Source organism: Lipomyces doorenjongii (assembly GCF_038497915.1).
Source record: "Lipomyces doorenjongii strain NRRL Y-27504 unplaced genomic scaffold V1508scaffold_5, whole genome shotgun sequence".
In the NCBI taxonomy this organism is placed as follows: domain Eukaryota; kingdom Fungi; phylum Ascomycota; class Lipomycetes; order Lipomycetales; family Lipomycetaceae; genus Lipomyces; species Lipomyces doorenjongii.
In genome coordinates this window covers 371,520-388,052 of record NW_027118072.1, presented here as the reverse complement: position 1 = coordinate 388,052, position 16,533 = coordinate 371,520, and the positions used below count along the sequence as shown (strand labels likewise).

Below are 16,533 nucleotides of genomic sequence, written 5' to 3'. Positions count from 1 at the left end.
CGGAACGCGGCACAATGAGGAAGTGGGGATCGCATTCGTACGGCGCGAATAATGATTTGGGTGTGAACCCGAGATAGCCGAGAATGCCGACAATAATACGAGATTCTTGCGGCTGGCAGTGGCCGTGCGCGGGGGTTGCCCCTGGGATCGCCAAACATAAGCATAAAGAGCGTCCGTCTTTCTCAGTGTGGGTACCTGCGTTCACGTGCACCAAACCGGAACGGCTGCTGATTGACACAAAACCCGCCGGATGACGCGACAACAAAGGCTTTACGCGGATATTCTCATAACTCCATTGCCGTCTGCCGGTTGGCTTGGCATTAGGGTATCATAGTTCCAAAAACAGTTCCTAACTTTGAGACCACGCGGCAACGCTCAAACACCCCTCAGCACCGCCACTGCGGCGACCGCGTTCGGCCTTAAATAGATGGCATCAGCCACATTCGGAGCTATGCACAATCAACTGGCTGACAACCGGCAGTAGCTAAGCTAGCGGTGCTTTTCCACCAGCCCATTGTCAGTCCTTCTCCCCTCCTTCCACCATCTTATATAACTATAAAACTAACTGTACGCTGTAGCAGTCTCTCGCTAAGCCCCGTCTCCGCGCGTATACGTTCCGGTTCTTTCTTTCGCTGCGCGTGTTCGATCTACACTTATACGATACTGCTATAGACCAAAGGGGTACTCAAATGGTCCGCTTCGCATTCCTCCTTTGCACCATCCTCAGTCTCCTCTCGGCCGTCACTGCCGTTCCCACCCCTCAAAACTCCGGGTACGCGACTCTATGAGCTGTTCACGGCGCGTCTAATATCATTCTAGCCCTGCCCGGCGATGGCTCAACTTCGGATACGGCCTCGGCGATAAAGTAAGGGGTGTCAACATCGGCGGCTGGCTCGTTCTCGAACCGTACGTGTCTTCTCTTCTCCCAACGCAAACAGTGCATCTGCTAACTCACGTCTAGATACATCAATCTATCGCTCTTCCGACAGTTCCCCGTCGATAACATCCCCGTCGATGAGTACCACTTCTGCCAGTATCTAGGAAAGGACGAGTGTCTCTCCCAGCTCCAGGCTCACTGGGCGTCTTGGCTTTCCGCTGATGATTTCGCCCAGATGAAGGCCGCAGGCCTGAACCAGTATGTAGACATTTGATCCTCAGAATAAGATCTAACGTCGGTCAGTGTCCGCATTCCCGTCGGCTATTGGGCTTTCCAGCTTCTTGACTCAGACCCATACGTCCAGGGCCAGATTCCCTATCTCGATCAGGCCCTCCAATGGGCTCGACAAAACGGCCTGAAAGTCTGGATTGATCTGCACGGCGTTCCAGGTTCCCAGTATGTCGCCTGAATCCGTCTGATCTTGAGTTCAGCTGACACCCAACAGAAATGGTTTCGACAACTCTGGTCTCAGAGATTCCTTCGCCTGGCAGACCGACGCGAACCTTGAAGTCACTCTCAGCGTCTTCTCGACCATGGTTGCAAAGTACGCTGCATCCGAGTGGAACGACGTCGTTGTTGCCATCCAGCCCGTTAACGAGCCTCTTGGCCCCGTCCTTGACCGCACCAAGATTGAGGCGTACTATTACTTTTCCTACAACCAGCTTCGCAACGTGGAGGGCTCTGACATTGCTGTATGTCCCCTTATATTTTAGCATTTTTGACGACTGCGTTTACTGACGCAGTCTAGCTTTCTCTCCACGATGCATTCTACCCGACCACTTCATGGCAAGTTACGTAATCTAACACAAGTTTACTATCGCTCACGCGTCACAGGAACTCCTTCTTGCAGTACCCCGAATACACTCACGTCATCCTTGATCACCATGCTGTATGTTTCTGTCGCACCTCGTCCAGAATCCAACACTAACTGGAGCAGTACCAAGTTTTCTCCAACGGGGAAGTGGCCCGCGACCAGGCTGCACACCTCGCGCAAACCTGCGTCGAGGGCGAGAACCTTCTCAGTACCACGTTGTGGACCGTCGTCGGCGAGTGGAGCGCTGCCTTGACCGATTGCGTAAGTGCACGCCGCAGCAAGTCGTATTAAAAATATGTCACATACTTACACATTACAGGCGGAATGGCTAAACGGTGTCTACCGCGGCGCACGCTACGACGGCAGCTACACCGACAACGGCGGCAGCAGCTTCATCGGGTCCTGCGCAACCCGGTGGGACTTCTCGACGTGGTCAGACACGGACAAGGCTAACAGTCGCCAATACATCGAGGCCCAGATGGACGCGTACGAGCAAGGCCAGGGCTGGATCTTCTGGTGCTGGAAGACGGAAAATGCTGTTGAGTGGGATTTCTCGTTTTTGCTGCAGAACGGACTTATCCCGCAGCCGCTCGACTCGAGACAGTTCCCTAGCGCGTGCACGTTTTAGTTCTGTTTTTGTCTGTATTAAAACTCTTTTACAGTTTTAATGCGCAACCCCAGCGTCGGTCTCCGCTTTTTGCCGCCTAATCATCCATTCTTGGAATTATTTAATAATTACTTGGGATATAAATTTTCTTTTGTTTGGTTTTTTGTTTCTGCATCGGTGTAGAACGTTCCGACGTATTTGAATCACTGTCTTGGGACTTTTTCTATCATGGTGAGGTTTAATTGTTCAGTAAAACACTACAAAAGAGTCGAATTGATTTGTACAGTATTGCATAGTTGCTTATTTTACGAAAAGCGTGAAATTGCTCGAAATTGGATCGCTTCTGCTTAGTAATTTGGTCGCCAAGTCGATGTGCCCGTATAATGATAATCACAGTTAAGATGCTGTGTTCTCACCGGACAATCGACTTTTTTGCCCTTCTGTTTCTTAACCATGGACAGTTGCGACGTCTTGCTTTTACGAACAATTTACTTGCCTGATCCAACGCGCCCCAAACGTCGCGAATACGAACCACGCTTATATGATCAAATTACATACTACCTATTAGTAAACTTATCCAATCCAACGCCAAGTACCCCTAAACCGTACCCCGATCCAAATTACACCATCCGTGTATCACAACAAAATCTTAGAACCCACTAATTAAAAGACACTGCAAAAAAAAATTCGAGAACAACGCCAAAGGAGAGACCCCAAAATAACGATATGCAATTGGTGGAAATCCGCTTTCGTTGTCACGCGCGACGAAGGGGGTTCGCGCCGGCACCCGCGACGGAAACGTTCGAAATCCGCACTCCTTGAGAATTTCGCGCTGGTGTTGAAGGTGCTGCTGTTCCTCCTGCAGTCGTGCTAGGCGACGAATAGGCAGGATCGGACATGTTGTCGATTAACCGCCATTTCCCACTCCACATCTTCTCCAGCGGTCCCGCAAGTTCTGCAGCACGCGGTCTATGCCTCGAACTGACTAACGCGGCCGCCATGTCCTCTTCGGCATTGCCAGCGCCGAACATCCACCGTGAACGCGGACCACCGATCGTTTCGCCGAGGCCGGCCGACGTGGCAATTACGTGAACTCTCACCCGCTCAAGGGCTTCAGTCACCGGATCGCGATACCGCTTCACGTTCTTGAGCTCCTTTGACAACGAATCTAATTCCCTCTGCACCGCACCCGTGGTCGCACGACGCGTGCTGCTCTCCCTCCGTCGTCCAGGCCCAGGAGATTCGGCTACCTCCCCATCCAGGAGCATCCCGTCTGGACTCGCACTGCTGCCGTTAATACTCGGACTCGAGGCTCCATCCCGGAAACTCGTCGCGCGCTGGAGCCACAGTTTCTGCTGCGTACGACTGCTGCCCCCTGCTGCCGCTGCGGCGGCTGCCACGTCGGCCAATGAAGCCCCACCCGAGAACGGGAATGACGTTGCGTTAGCGACAGCTGCCACCGCGGCTGCTGCTGCTGCTTCGGCTGCTGCAGCAGCTTCGGCGTCCGTGATAATGTTGCGCCGGGGCGTGAAGGATGTCGGTGATTGCAGTGGTTGCCTTGGGCCTCTATCTTTCTGGTGTGCGGCGGTTACGTCCGCTGCTGACGTCGTGACGGACGAAGACGCTGTCGGCGGCGTTGTCACCGCTGTTTGCCGCCCCGACGTACTCTCGACTATAAACCGCGATCGAATCGCCGGATTTGAGTCTAGCGAGCCCGAACCTGACGTTCCCGGCTGCGCTGGGGATTCTGACTGCACTGGCAGCGGAAGGGTATCTTCTATGCCCTGTTTGAGCTCCGCTGGCAGTCGCGATGGACTCGGCGGCCGGGTCACAACGGGTTCGCCAGTGTTTGCCGCCGTGACGTCGATCTTGAGTGCGAGTTCCCGTTCGCGCTGCTGTTTCTTCCGCTCCTGTTGTAGGTTTTCCTGTAGTTTCGAAGTATTCGGCGGCCGCTCGTATTCGCGCTGCACCGGGGAGTTAAGAAGTGATGTGGTGCCTGACGTCGGTGCGGAAGAGGAGGACACATGTTGTTGGTGTTCATTGATAGCCGCGTCGGCGTCCGTCATGAACTGTGCGGAGGCTTGCCGGTCTTTGTCGGACCCATCGGATACGCTTTGCTTAGTCTCCTCCAGCTGCACACTGGATCGTCTTGAAGCTAATGGGGCAACTTCAATAGACAACCCCTCTTCATTGTCCGTCGACTCTTCTTCATCCTCTTCCGACGCCTGCTGTGAGGCCATCTTCTTCTTCGCGACGACCTTCTTGCCCCCTGTGCCTGCTGCGTTGTGAACAGTGCTTAGACCAGACAGCGTCCGTTTCTGCGCCAACGAAGCCTTCGAAGGCTTCCGGCCCGTGAGCGCCAGAGCAGACACCTCTCGCCTCCGCAACACGCCCTCACGATGCACCAACGAATCCGAACTCTTGGACTTCTTCATCGCAGGCTGCAGATGCGGCCGATCAGGCGGCAACATCGCCGACAACGGTGGCGACGGCACCGCAGCTGCAGCATCAGGAGCGAGCGTTAGTGGCGTAAGCTTGCCTAGTTTGTTCAGACCACGACCGTACGACGCATTGCGGTGGTGCGTGCGACTAGTGCCGGTCGTCGACGCAACCACGAAGTGCTTCGACGAGGTCCTCTTCAGTCCCGAACTCGACGCGGACCGAATGGGGCCTGGCTGCGGTGATTGCTGCTGCTGCGACATTACCGGTGTGCGACTGCGAGTGCGCAGCTTGCAGAGCTTGAAGTAGTAAATATCGATCGGTAACGATTGGCGATAGAGCGATGGTTGACGACGGAGCTGTCACAGGCGGAGTGCTGGCAGACAGGGTCCAGGTGCCCAACGAGAAAGCTGTCACGTGCGTCCTATTCCCACGGCCATGCATGATTGGTTGGCGGCACGTGCCGACTGGCGTGACCCGGCGGGGAAGTGGCCACTTGGACACTCCGCATTGCGTGTCGAATGCGGCGGAAGCGCAACGAAGCAGCGACATTTGCGTCAGGGCCGCCAGAGATGCCACTGTGGCCTTTCCAACGACGGATCGCGTATAATTTAGCCCCCTTCGCTGTCCTTCCACCTGCTTTTGCCGTTGTTTTTACTCCGCCAATTATCCCCCGTCCCTCTTGATTCGCTCAATTTAGTCACCAAATCACCATGGCGCGTCGTCCTTCTCGGGCTCTGATCTCCTGGTCAATCTTTCTCTACGCACTCGCTCTCGTTGCGGCACCGTTTCTCCTCAAAGGTGTCCAAGCTGATGACGCCGAGAACTATGGAACTGGTAAGTGAATACTCAGTGGCAAAGCGACTTTCGATCACGACCTCATACCGACTGTTAATAGTTATTGGCATTGATTTGGGAACCACGTACTCGTGCGTCGGTGTCATGAAATCCGGTCGCGTCGAGATTCTGGCAAACGACCAGGGAAACCGTATTACTCCATCGTACGTCGCGTTCACGGATGACGAGCGCCTTGTTGGTGATGCCGCAAAAAACCAAGCAGCGGCCAACCCTACTAACACTATCTTTGACATCAAGTACGCCTAGTTCCGTTCCTAAGTTTGCGCGTGGCATATTTTACTGACTCTGCTCCAGGCGCCTGATCGGTCGCAAATTCGACGACAAGGACGTCCAGGCTGACATGAAGCACTTCCCCTTCGCGGTCAAGAGCAAAGACAGCAAGCCCGTAGTCCAGGTCAAGGTCGGCAAGGAAGACAAGGTCTTTACGCCCGAGGAAATCTCTGGCATGATCCTCGGCAAGATGAAGGAGATCGCGGAGTCCTATCTCGGCAAGAAGGTCACCCACGCCGTCGTTACCGTTCCCGCCTACTTCAACGACGCCCAGCGCCAGGCTACCAAAGATGCGGGCACAATCTCAGGTCTCAACGTTCTCCGTATCGTTAACGAGCCTACTGCCGCCGCTATCGCATACGGCCTTGATAAGGGCGATGAAGAGAAACAGATCATTGTCTACGATCTAGGCGGTGGTACTTTCGACGTTTCTCTCCTTTCGATCGAGTCTGGCGTTTTCGAAGTCCTTGCTACTGCCGGTGATACGCACTTGGGTGGCGAGGATTTCGACAACCGTGTGATCAAGCACTTCACTAAGATTTTCAATAAGAAGCACACCGTCGACATTACCAAGAATGCCAAGACCATCGGCAAGCTAAAGCGCGAGGTGGAGAAGGCCAAGCGCACTCTTTCAGCTCAGATGTCCGTCCGCATCGAGATTGAGGCTTTCCACGATGGCATAGACTTCTCTGAGACTCTCACCCGGGCAAAGTTTGAGGAACTTAACTACGATTTGTTCAAGAAGACACTCAAGCCTGTCGAGCAGGTTCTCAAGGATGCGGGTCTTAAGAAGTCTGATATTCATGACATTGTCCTCGTCGGTGGTTCGACTCGCATCCCTAAGGTCCAGCAGCTTCTCGAGGACTTCTTTGATGGCAAGAAGGCGTCCAAGGGCATCAATCCCGACGAGGCCGTCGCGTACGGTGCCGCGGTCCAGGGCGGTATCTTGTCTGGCGAAGAAGGTGTTGAGGATATCGTCCTTCTCGACGTCAACCCATTGACTCTCGGTATCGAAACTACCGGTGGCGTTATGACTAAGCTTATCAACAGAAACACAGCTATCCCGACTAGAAAGTCCCAGATCTTCTCGACCGCGGCCGATAATCAGCCTACTGTATTAATCCAAGTTTTCGAAGGGGAGCGCACACTTTGCAAGGACAACAACCTCCTCGGCAAGTTCGAGCTCACCGGCATTCCACCTGCGCCCCGCGGCGTTCCCCAGATCGAGGTCACCTTTGAGCTCGACGCCAACGGTATCCTCAAGGTATCCGCTACTGACAAGGGTACCGGGAAGTCGGAGTCCATTACCATCACCAACGACAAGGGCCGTCTCACTAAGGAGGAAATTGACCGCATGGTCGAGGAGGCCGAGCGGTATGCTGAGCAGGATGCCGAGCTTCGCGAGAAAATCGAGGCGCGCAATTCGCTTGAGAATTACGCTTCCTCACTCCGCAACCAGGTGAATGACGATACCGAGACTGGTCTTGGATCCAAGATCTCGGATGACGACAAGGAAACTATTCTCGATGCCGTCAAGGAGACGCAGGAGTGGATCGACGAGAATGCAGCGACTGCCACGAAGGAAGAGTTTGACGAGCAGCGCGAGAAGTTGTCGTCCGTTGCCTATCCTATTACCAGCAAGTTGTACTCCGGTGGTGCCGAGGGTGGATATCCTGGCGGTTTTGACGATGAGGATGTTCCAGACCACGATGAATTGTAAAGGGCGTTTAAAAATGGTTGCTTTTTGTTCGTTTCATATCATAACATGCACTATTAGATGGTTGCAGATAAATGTGCGGTGAAATTGGTATATATATTTACAGATATGATGACATGTGTTACGTATTGTATTTTTTGTGTTCCTCTTAAGTTATCACCTAAGACTTTGTAAGATAGTCATCAATATATGCCATTAAGGCTAAAATTGTTGTTGGTTGGTAGATACGTTTGTCATGAGGTTGGCGTTATGCAGGAGAATTCGCGCCGCTTGACATGGAGATGCCACTAACGGGTCTCACTAATGCTAGTATTTGCTACAACGAAATCTAATCAAAAGTTTCCCACCCGCAAAATACCGAAATGTGGATGTTTGTATAGGTAGACATATATCCACATTATCATCTAATCAATTGACAAATCCAGTTATCGTCGAGCCGCGTGCTTTTACTATCAATCAATTCCATCGCTGGCCTTTCTACCAGGCTCATCAAGTCAATATGATCTGCGCTCCATTGCGGCCGCTGATACGTCGGCCTGCTTGTATCCCGATATATTCACACTTCTCATCTTCAGTAACACCATTACTGGCCGTATGTTCCATCTTTTGTCCCTTCTAACTGAGGAGATCTAACATGCAATAGATCCCCTCCAAGGACCGTGGTCCAGCACCCACGCTACCACGGATGGCGCGAGGTCTACCGAAGAAGATCAAGCTAAGAGGCGTCGAAAAAGTCGTGGCCGTGTCTTCCGCAAAAGGCGGTGTGGGCAAATCTACAGTCGCAGGTACGCCACGTTTGTGCAGGACGATCATAGCTGATGAAATCAGTGAACCTCGCGCTCTCTCTCGCCATGCAGCAAAAACGCGTAGGCATACTCGACACGGACATTTTCGGTCCGTCAATACCGAAGCTATTGAACTTATCCGGCGGCGAACCGAATGTGACCGAAAGTAACAAGTTACTTCCGCTGTCGAACTACGGCGTCAAAGCAATGTCCATCGGCTTCCTCCTTCCCAATGCGGAGTCGCCTGTGGTCTGGCGCGGGTTAATGGTCATGAAGGCGCTACAGCAGTTACTCCACGACGTAGAGTGGGATGGCCTGGATGTCCTTGTTCTGGACTTGCCTCCTGGCACTGGTGACGTTCAATTAACGATTACACAGCAGATCGTCGTCGACGGCGCGGTTATCGTGTCAACGCCACAGGACATCGCGCTTATTGATGCAGTCAAGGGCATCAACATGTTCAAGAAAGTAGATGTTCCCGTGCTCGGCATGGTGCAGAATATGAGCGTGTTCGTGTGTCCGAATTGCAATCACGAAACGCACATCTTTGGATCCGATGGCGTGCAGAGGGAGGCGGAACGGCTTGGTACAGAGGTTTTGGGATCGATCCCTTTGCATCCGAGAATTTGTACTTTGTCAGATGCTGGAATGCCTGTAGTAGTTGCAGAGCCGGATACGGCCAATGCGACGGCGTATAAAACTATCGCCGACAAGGTTCTCCACAAGTTGGGCATATAGGCATCACTGGAATGGGTACGAGTTGGCTGTACATAGGTTTCCTTGGCATTTGCAGTAGATACATACAAAGAAATGTAAAATCATGTACCATATCCAACCAACACTCCTTTTTTGAAAATGCTTTTCTTTAAGCTTGCGCGGCACGTCGTTTGTATTTACGAGGATCTTTCCGGCTCATCTTCACTTTATCTCGTGTACCACGGCCACCTTCCCAAAAGCCTGTGTTCTTTCGGAAAAATGAGTGGCGACAGTACGCACAGACTTCTGGCTGATAATTTTGCTCTCGGGAGCACATGCCACAGATCTGTTATCATTAATACCAGAGTTACCCGATTCAGAGAAACACACTTACCATCCGGCTCGCATGCTCATCAGCATGGTCACTTTGCTCGTTATGGCATTTATCGCAGGGGAATACACGATTACAGCACGAAAATCGGAACCATCGGGTCGATCGCTTATAATGCTTGCATGTCCCATTAAGCGGCAAAGACGTACCGGCAACGATCCCTAGTTTCCCCTCGGCGCGTTTCTTTACAGTTGCTGCAACCGGCGCTTGCTCGTCTGACACACGTGAGAACTTCACTTGCGGGATGAAAATCGACATTTTGCTGTGGCATGACCGACAATTCGTCGATATAGTTTGCGCGATACCGAGACCGGCGATTCCGGTCGTACCTGGCAACGGCTCTGAACAGTTCTCGCAGGACGGCATGAAGGCGCTAGGCAGGATATCTGTCGGCGTGCAACCGATCGCGTCAATGTATCCCAGCCTAACCGCGTTCTCCTGCATAAACTCGGTCCGGAAATATGCCACGTTTAGTTCCGTGCTACATTTTGTGCATACTGTACCTTTTGGTCCAGATGGGAGGCCGGGCTTGATGTCGCGTATCTCCGCTTCGGTCTTACATCGCAAGCATTTGACAACGATGCTTAATAGAGTACACTCGACCACACCGATATCGTTCAGTCGTAATCCAGGAAGATTAATCGAAGTTCCACGCGGTGGAAGATAGTCACTGTGCGAATTCCTCGCGCTATCGTCTTCTGGATTCACAACCTCGGTATCCATATCACTCGAATCCTCGTCACTAGATTTAGAGTAATGCTCCTCATCATGGCCATTTCCATGGTACCGTCCGCGCTCTTCATCCTCACTGACATACCAAGTTGGATCCTCGTAGTCATCGTCAGACTCTTCGTCATCATCAAGCATATCCCACTCTGGTGGTTTCCTATAATTCTCGTCAAGTGTTTCCAGCCCTCCAGCAATCACCCTCTCGCTCTCTCCGTCGACATGAGGAGGTGATGGCGGCTGTGCAGCTAGCACAACGACATTTTGAACCAGGAAATTCATATGAGCGAATAGCGAGAACTCGCGATGATGATGCGCATGAACACCAAAGTTAGCTTCCACGGCTCGCGCCTCCGGCGTGTCTATGGATGAGACGTCTATGCCGACGGGGACAAGACTGTACAGTTTCGGAACGATGAGTCGTACAGTAGCGATGTTTCGCAAACTCACTGGAATCGCGTCACGGTTTGCAGGGTGGAATGGGACAGTGAATGACGCATCTCCGGTTACATCATCGGCGCTGAACAATTTGGTTCCTGGCAATCTGGCGTGAAGCTGTCGAATCTCACGTTCACGGCGAGTCGAAGCCGCTTGTAATTCCGGCTCCGTGTATGTGGCCGCAAACTCCGAGACAGGGTCTCTCGCAGATGCAGAATTGGAGATTTGCAGATTTGCAATGACATTCTGATTGAATCCCCAGTCAGCATACGAACCTTGAATTTCGCTTTGCTGACCAACTGTGCTTGTCTGGGACGACTCGCTGTTCCCATTTCTTCGTCCCACGTTGACAAGCTTAATCGTCTCCCTTTTCTCCGCCTTCAAGTACTCCTCAAGTCGCTCGTCAAGGGAGTCAATCATCTGCGTAAGCGTCATCGATCCCAACGCGGGCTTGTTGATGTTGTCCGCAAAGCCATGCTCGACATTTAACGCGTAACCACGGGGAATATCCGTATTAATCACCGTCAATTTCGGAGCGGTCGATGGGTAGTCAGAGGGTACGAGTAGAGTGAAGTGAAGATACTCCAAGTCAAAAGGGAAATCTGGGTCTGAAGGTTGCAATGAAATGCGAATCAAATCACTAAACTCGTATGTTAGCCCAATTATGTCAGCCAGGCAGCCTCAATGGCAGTCTCTGCGTATTTACGTACTCTTCAATTTCAGCATTTGTATATTTTCGGACAAGTCCTTGAATTTCCGTCTCGCGAGGCGACAGGCGTTGATGACCCTGTCCGGCCAATGGCGACGCGATATGGCGAAACGGGCAAGACACACCACGGCGACATCCTACAGTAAAAGTCAGTAAATAAAGCTTTCTCAAATTTGTCTCGCCCGAGAACCGGAGAGTTGTGCGAATACCGGCAGGCGTGGTAAAAAACCGACATAGTGGCCGTCGATTGAACGATGGCGCAGATATCAGAGATGATGATTCTTCGGTAACAGCCAGCTTGTCTGTCTCTTTCTAAACCGTTAACAAAGATACTCCTTGTATATCTTAGTAAGAAATCTGGTTTAAATTGCTTTTACAAAGAAAAAGTGCGGTTGTTGACAAACGGCAGCTAGACATAACCTCTTAGTGGTTGACATTTAATTACTCCGTGCGGCTCATCCTGCTCATTTGTGTGAATCGTGGAATTAATGCCTGTAGTCCAAGGCGTGCTCGGGTGCAATCATTGTGGATTGGTGAGGCTCTATTGGCGCACATCGACAACCATTATTAGTGCAAAATAAATTCACACTGTCCTAAATAAAATTGTTATTTGAATTGAAATAGTGGAATAGATGCAGTTCTGTCAAATTTGGAGTTTCGGATGGCGGTCTGGCACTGGCCATATGCTTCTACGTCCCGTCGGACGAGCAGCATCCACAACGGACCAGCTACGAATACCGCGTTGCAGCATATTCAGCAGACTAAGGCAGTTATCGCGAAGAAATTTTAGTACATCGGGAAGTAGGTGTACAATGGAACCAAACGAAAAGGCAATTCGCGTCAAGCCAACGGCAGAAGAAGTTAGTGAGAAATCACGGCAACGTATGAAGCGGATATTAGACAAATTGCCAGCGTCAATGCGACCACACGCTGAGAGATTAATGAATGCACCGGGATCTTATGTATTTACGTTTTTGTTGATCCACGAGGTTACCGCCGTTGCGCCATTGTTTGGGTTGATGTGGTTGTTCCAAGTCACGGACTGGATGCCACCACTACCTGAAGGACTGATGGAAGCAGGCAAGGAATTTTATTCCAAGGCTGTAAGTATCGAACAGTTCCCTTTAATTATGAGATGCCAATTTCCGAACACGCAGATTCCGCAAGATTCGCTACCGGAAGGGTCAGAATCGGCAACAAAACTAATTCTCCAAGGAGCTACTGCTTTTGCAATCGTCAAGGTTAGTATTCGTCCGCATTCAATTGCATAGTCATTAAAGCAGTCATTAGATGATTCTCCCACTCCGAGTTGCATTTTCGCTGCTAATTACGCCGTGGTTTGCCCGCCTATCCGTTATACCCCTTGTCAATAGAATGCAAAAGACGATAAAGGTGCTCTCGAAACCGAAGAAATCTGGTATAAATTTTAGTAGGTTACCATCGCGGAAATTTAAGTGATCGAAGATGATAAAGATGATAAAGTATACAGAGCTGATCCCGTGCATATGGAACGATTAAGATTGTGTGGAATGTAGTTAAGTCAGTCATTGTCCCAAGTTCGCTTACAAAATTTCCTTAATAATAGCTTAACACAAGAATGTCGTAATGTCAATACAGCTCTCTGAAACAGCCGTCATCGCCCCATTCACCTACGATATTAGTTGTTATCCATCCTCTGTCGGCAGTAGGTAATCCTCGCACGAATAAATGGCCCTGTCTATCACCTCCTTTTAGGTGCTCGGTGTCCTTAACAACGGCCTCTAACGCTGGCACAACGGGACCAAAAACCCTGACAGCACCAAGGTTGCGGTAGTCGTATATGTGAGTTTGGCAGATTGGTCCTGCGATACGTGGGTTGGTCAAAGCGTAAACAACTCGTGCACCCAAGAGCGCTCGAAGCAGTGAAAGTTGGGCGGACGTAAGCGAGCCAGTTTTGTCGTTAGCCCTGCTGCTCTTGGTCTCCCTTTGCCACGGCAGTTGTTCATCGTGCGTGTAGATTAACCGGAGCTTCGGGAACAGTCTCAAAACTGGCCAGGGAAGGTTCCCAGACGCGAGAATACCTTGAGCTCGCTTGAGTCGCAAGTTGGTAAGCGGTCCTGGAGTATAATTGAGAACATGATGTAACGACTTGGACGACCTAGAAAGCATTAGATTGATAAATAATATAGTGGCAATTAACTTACACAACCAATATCGTCGGATTGATTGCCTGTAGATCGTCAACATCGAATCCCTCGCTAGTGGTGCCACAAAACACGACGGTTGCTCCCGCTGTAAGAGCAGAAAGAAACATGATTCTGATATACATGTTTTGTAGAGAGTCCAATGGAATTACAATGTCGGTAGATTTGAAGCTCTCGCTCTGAGGCACAATGCGCAGTTGGGTTGCTACTGCCGAAACAGTATTCTATAATAACGAATCAGCGGTATGTCAGCCATATGTCTGTTGTCGCGGACTACATACTCGGTGAGAGAATGTTGCCAATTCAACCTTTCCATTAGTGGCGGTGTACGGAACAGTAATAGCTGGGCCAGTCAATGCCCCCTCCGGAACATCAATTACTGTCGTAGGGTGGGACACACTGGAAACAACATCTTCCCAGGTGCGAACGCTAATCGAGCTTCCGACCTTCTCATCAAGCTGATCCTTCCATTCAAGGTGATCCTGAATACTGGGAACAACAATAATTAAACACTGGATTGACTCAGGTAGACTAAGCTGAGTGAAGTCAAGTACTCCTGCCTCGAAGATCAAGAGCTCGGGCTGGGAGATCTCCAAATAACGACTTATTTCGCCCATGTCAGATACAAGCGGTAGCAACACCGTCTCCATGCTATAATGAGCCGCCGCAAAAGAAGTAATGACGTTCTCAATTGAATTGGGCAAATAAATACCAATCTTTTTGATCCCAGGCACGTACTCGTTGAATCGGGACGCGACGGTATGAAGCAACGGCGTCAACTCGGTCTCTGCAGCAATAGTCAATAGCGCACTTTTGGTCAGACACTAGTACTGCAAAACTACGTACCATAGTCATGATACAAAATTGCATCACCCTTTTTGTTGACAAAACCGAGTTTGCCCTTCTTTGCAAAATTCCAAATATCCCTTAGATCCCCATCTCGAAAAGAGTGGCCCTCCCGTATGTTTAGACCCGAGATCAAAGGATAGGTGAAAGGAGTCAACGTTGATCTATAAACTGCTGATTCTTCTGAATTTCTCACAGGGGAAATAGACGACTGGTGGTATAGCGCGAAAGGGTGTATGTCTGGATATCTCTGCCGCACTAATCGGTAAGCAATGATGAGGAATAGGATGCCTGTGATACTAATCGTTAACGGTGGTATGTTCCACATTGCTGCGAATTCGATTGCTGCTAACAGAAGTCGCTGGTTCTTCAGTAAATTGGTAAGCTGGTTACGCCTGTAATGCCGGCCCTTGATACAAACGGTCGTCAGTTAACGTAATGCTATGTCTGCAAAGTCCTGCTGGAGTGGAGCAAGCAAGGCTGCCCGAACTGCCAGGATTTGCCTGTTGTTATTATGCACCCGTTGGATGAGAATCAGGGGCGTCGATTAACTCCGACGTCATATCCCTCCACCAAGTCAATGGCGCGACTTCCACCACCGCACTTGTAACACAAACTGCAATCACTAAAGACTATTGTTATTTCGCAGCATTGACTATATATTGACTTCATATTAGCAATGTGTATAATATAGATGGATCAAAAGCATGGCAGGATTGACGTACCAACACAGTTGTTCTCCCCACAGCCCATTTCACGTGATGCTCAGTCAGCGATGCTAAAACCTTAAATTGATTCGATGTCAGATTCCATGATTACGACGTGATCCCTCCACTATTGAAGCTATAAAGCAACTATTTGCAGATTATACTGGCAAAACCATACACATTACATATTTCTCTATTGGTAGTACTGATGGCTTCGCTGTTGCAACATTTTATTCGACCATTCCGTGGAAGCGCAATCGTTTCACCAAGCACATCCGGTGCCACGTCTACCATTGGCGGTCCGCTCTCGCCTACCATGACTGTTCCTGACAGTGCGGAGGTCGCTACTGTTGCCGCTGGGTGCGTATTACTTGATTGTGTGCTAATGGCATGTTGCTAATTACTCACAGGTGTTTCTGGGGTAAGCCATGGGTTGCTGGATGCAAATATGATTGGTCCTGACCATTATTGAGCAGGAGTTGAGCACATCTACAGAAAGTACTTTGGAAATGGAAAGGGTCTTCTGGACGCACGAGTAGGTTATAGCGGTGGAACCACTGGTAGTCCAAGTTACCGCGAAGTTTGCACTGATACAACTGGCCGTAAGTAATCTGGTGACTCAAAGGGCGGATCGCTTAGACTGACATGCGATGGAAGATGCCGAGGCAATTCAAATTGTGTTTGATCCGAAAGTTGTGTCTTACGAGACTTTGATCGACTTCTTTTTTAGAATGCACGATCCTACGACCGTTAATCGACAGGGTCCCGATCGAGGAAGCCAGTACCGGTCTGCAATCTTCTACCACTCTGATGAGCAGAGGCAGATTGCTGAGGAAGTTAGAGAGAAGATGCAGAAGACCTTTTACGCCTCGAATCCCATCATTACGCAGATTGTGCCGGTCGAAAACTTTTGGGATGCAGAGACTTACCATCAACTCTATTTGGTGAAGAATCCTTATGGGTAATTATACAGTCGTATCTTGCTTCATGTTCAGGTATCTGACTTTTACTGGTGTCCTAGATATGAATGTCCCACTCATTACCTAAGGACTAGTGCGAACTGAGACGGTGATTTGTGTACCATTGTAGGTTTACAGAAAATCTCGGCGATCTTGGTTAAAGATGCTAATTTCCTTGGATGAATTAAAATATGGTTCTTATAAGTAGCTAGAAACTGATTACAGCGGGAATATTCTAAGCATCTCTGTCTAAAGAGTGTCAATGCCCCTCGCGACACGCTAACTACTACTGTAGACTGTAACATCCATACACGATAAAAGGGTCGTAGAGATAAAGCAACTTGCGAACCGGACGGTCTGAATTAAATATGACCTATTTATTCCTTTGTTCCAAGCAATAGTTTGAGGTTTATAGGCGCGTTGCGGCTGGGTGCTGGGTTTAACCCTAACG

At 50.2% G+C, this 16,533-nt stretch overlaps 8 protein-coding genes across 8 annotated transcripts; 5 read left to right on the top strand and 3 right to left on the bottom strand.

Annotated features, from left to right (window-relative positions):
• Positions 1-205: 205 nt before the first annotated feature.
• On the top strand, positions 206-2,857 carry V1508DRAFT_410608 (glycoside hydrolase superfamily). The gene is made up of 10 exons (XM_066939340.1): positions 206-516; positions 579-772; positions 820-906; positions 962-1,135; positions 1,181-1,333; positions 1,383-1,629; positions 1,686-1,723; positions 1,772-1,826; positions 1,875-2,012; positions 2,071-2,857. The coding sequence occupies exons 2-10, from the start codon at positions 690-692 to the stop codon at positions 2,377-2,379; spliced, it is 1,284 nt and encodes a 427-aa protein (XP_066798285.1). The 5' UTR covers positions 206-516; positions 579-689; the 3' UTR covers positions 2,380-2,857.
• Positions 2,626-5,159, bottom strand: V1508DRAFT_410604 (uncharacterized protein). Its single transcript, XM_066939339.1, has one exon. It carries the CDS (start codon positions 5,058-5,060, stop codon positions 3,114-3,116), a length of 1,947 nt encoding a protein of 648 aa, XP_066798284.1. The 5' UTR covers positions 5,061-5,159; the 3' UTR covers positions 2,626-3,113.
• A 351-nt stretch (positions 5,160-5,510) lies between these two features.
• Positions 5,511-7,645, top strand: V1508DRAFT_395238 (heat shock protein 70 family; the record flags this gene model as incomplete). The annotated part of the gene is made up of 3 exons (XM_066938043.1): positions 5,511-5,634; positions 5,696-5,891; positions 5,950-7,645. 3 exons carry the CDS (start codon positions 5,511-5,513, stop codon positions 7,643-7,645), a joined length of 2,016 nt encoding a protein of 671 aa, XP_066798283.1.
• Positions 7,646-7,925: 280 nt separating this feature from the next.
• On the top strand, positions 7,926-9,332 carry V1508DRAFT_222261 (P-loop containing nucleoside triphosphate hydrolase protein). The gene is made up of 3 exons (XM_066936270.1): positions 7,926-8,234; positions 8,286-8,427; positions 8,471-9,332. Exons 1-3 carry the CDS (start codon positions 8,142-8,144, stop codon positions 9,163-9,165), a joined length of 930 nt encoding a protein of 309 aa, XP_066798282.1. The 5' UTR covers positions 7,926-8,141; the 3' UTR covers positions 9,166-9,332.
• On the bottom strand, positions 9,293-11,622 carry V1508DRAFT_402276 (uncharacterized protein; the record flags this gene model as incomplete). Its single annotated transcript, XM_066938475.1, has 4 exons — positions 9,293-9,469; positions 9,518-11,318; positions 11,389-11,549; positions 11,578-11,622. 4 exons carry the CDS (start codon positions 11,620-11,622, stop codon positions 9,293-9,295), a joined length of 2,184 nt encoding a protein of 727 aa, XP_066798281.1.
• Positions 11,623-12,199: 577 nt separating this feature from the next.
• V1508DRAFT_395235 (uncharacterized protein) lies at positions 12,200-12,845 on the top strand (the record flags this gene model as incomplete). Its single annotated transcript, XM_066938042.1, has 3 exons — positions 12,200-12,490; positions 12,545-12,628; positions 12,678-12,845. 3 exons carry the CDS (start codon positions 12,200-12,202, stop codon positions 12,843-12,845), a joined length of 543 nt encoding a protein of 180 aa, XP_066798280.1.
• A 40-nt stretch (positions 12,846-12,885) lies between these two features.
• On the bottom strand, positions 12,886-15,026 carry V1508DRAFT_453787 (uncharacterized protein). The gene is made up of 4 exons (XM_066942555.1): positions 14,417-15,026; positions 13,852-14,357; positions 13,571-13,794; positions 12,886-13,524 (listed from the first exon to the last, which is right to left on the bottom strand). The coding sequence occupies exons 1-4, from the start codon at positions 14,742-14,744 to the stop codon at positions 12,996-12,998; spliced, it is 1,587 nt and encodes a 528-aa protein (XP_066798279.1). The 5' UTR covers positions 14,745-15,026; the 3' UTR covers positions 12,886-12,995.
• Positions 15,027-15,252: 226 nt separating this feature from the next.
• V1508DRAFT_365225 (peptide methionine sulfoxide reductase MsrA) lies at positions 15,253-16,411 on the top strand. Its single transcript, XM_066937322.1, has 5 exons — positions 15,253-15,483; positions 15,534-15,544; positions 15,600-15,725; positions 15,781-16,084; positions 16,145-16,411. The coding sequence occupies exons 1-5, from the start codon at positions 15,332-15,334 to the stop codon at positions 16,185-16,187; spliced, it is 636 nt and encodes a 211-aa protein (XP_066798278.1). The 5' UTR covers positions 15,253-15,331; the 3' UTR covers positions 16,188-16,411.
• The last annotated feature ends 122 nt before the right edge of the window (positions 16,412-16,533 follow it).

Bases quoted from the DNA above. Each gene is read 5' to 3' on its own strand.
- V1508DRAFT_365225 (XM_066937322.1), top strand. From the start codon at position 15,332: ATGGCTTCGCTGTTGCAACATTTTATTCGACCATTCCGTGGAAGCGCA. The intron at 15,726-15,780 runs GTAAGTAATCTG...ATGCGATGGAAG, and splicing joins TTGCACTGATACAACTGGCC to ATGCCGAGGCAATTCAAATT. The intron at 16,085-16,144 runs GTAATTATACAG...CTGGTGTCCTAG, and splicing joins TTGGTGAAGAATCCTTATGG to ATATGAATGTCCCACTCATT.
- V1508DRAFT_410604 (XM_066939339.1), bottom strand. From the start codon at position 5,060: ATGTCGCAGCAGCAGCAATCACCGCAGCCAGGCCCCATTCGGTCCGCG.
- V1508DRAFT_222261 (XM_066936270.1), top strand. From the start codon at position 8,142: ATGATCTGCGCTCCATTGCGGCCGCTGATACGTCGGCCTGCTTGTATC. The intron at 8,235-8,285 runs GTATGTTCCATC...AACATGCAATAG, and splicing joins CAGTAACACCATTACTGGCC to ATCCCCTCCAAGGACCGTGG. The intron at 8,428-8,470 runs GTACGCCACGTT...TGATGAAATCAG, and splicing joins GGGCAAATCTACAGTCGCAG to TGAACCTCGCGCTCTCTCTC.
- V1508DRAFT_453787 (XM_066942555.1), bottom strand. From the start codon at position 14,744: ATGTGGAACATACCACCGTTAACGATTAGTATCACAGGCATCCTATTC. The intron at 14,358-14,416 runs GTACGTAGTTTT...CTATTGCTGCAG, and splicing joins AATTTTGTATCATGACTATG to AGACCGAGTTGACGCCGTTG. The intron at 13,525-13,570 runs GTAAGTTAATTG...AATGCTTTCTAG, and splicing joins AATCCGACGATATTGGTTGT to GTCGTCCAAGTCGTTACATC.
- V1508DRAFT_410608 (XM_066939340.1), top strand. From the start codon at position 690: ATGGTCCGCTTCGCATTCCTCCTTTGCACCATCCTCAGTCTCCTCTCG. The intron at 1,334-1,382 runs GTATGTCGCCTG...GACACCCAACAG, and splicing joins CACGGCGTTCCAGGTTCCCA to AAATGGTTTCGACAACTCTG. The intron at 1,630-1,685 runs GTATGTCCCCTT...GACGCAGTCTAG, and splicing joins TGGAGGGCTCTGACATTGCT to CTTTCTCTCCACGATGCATT.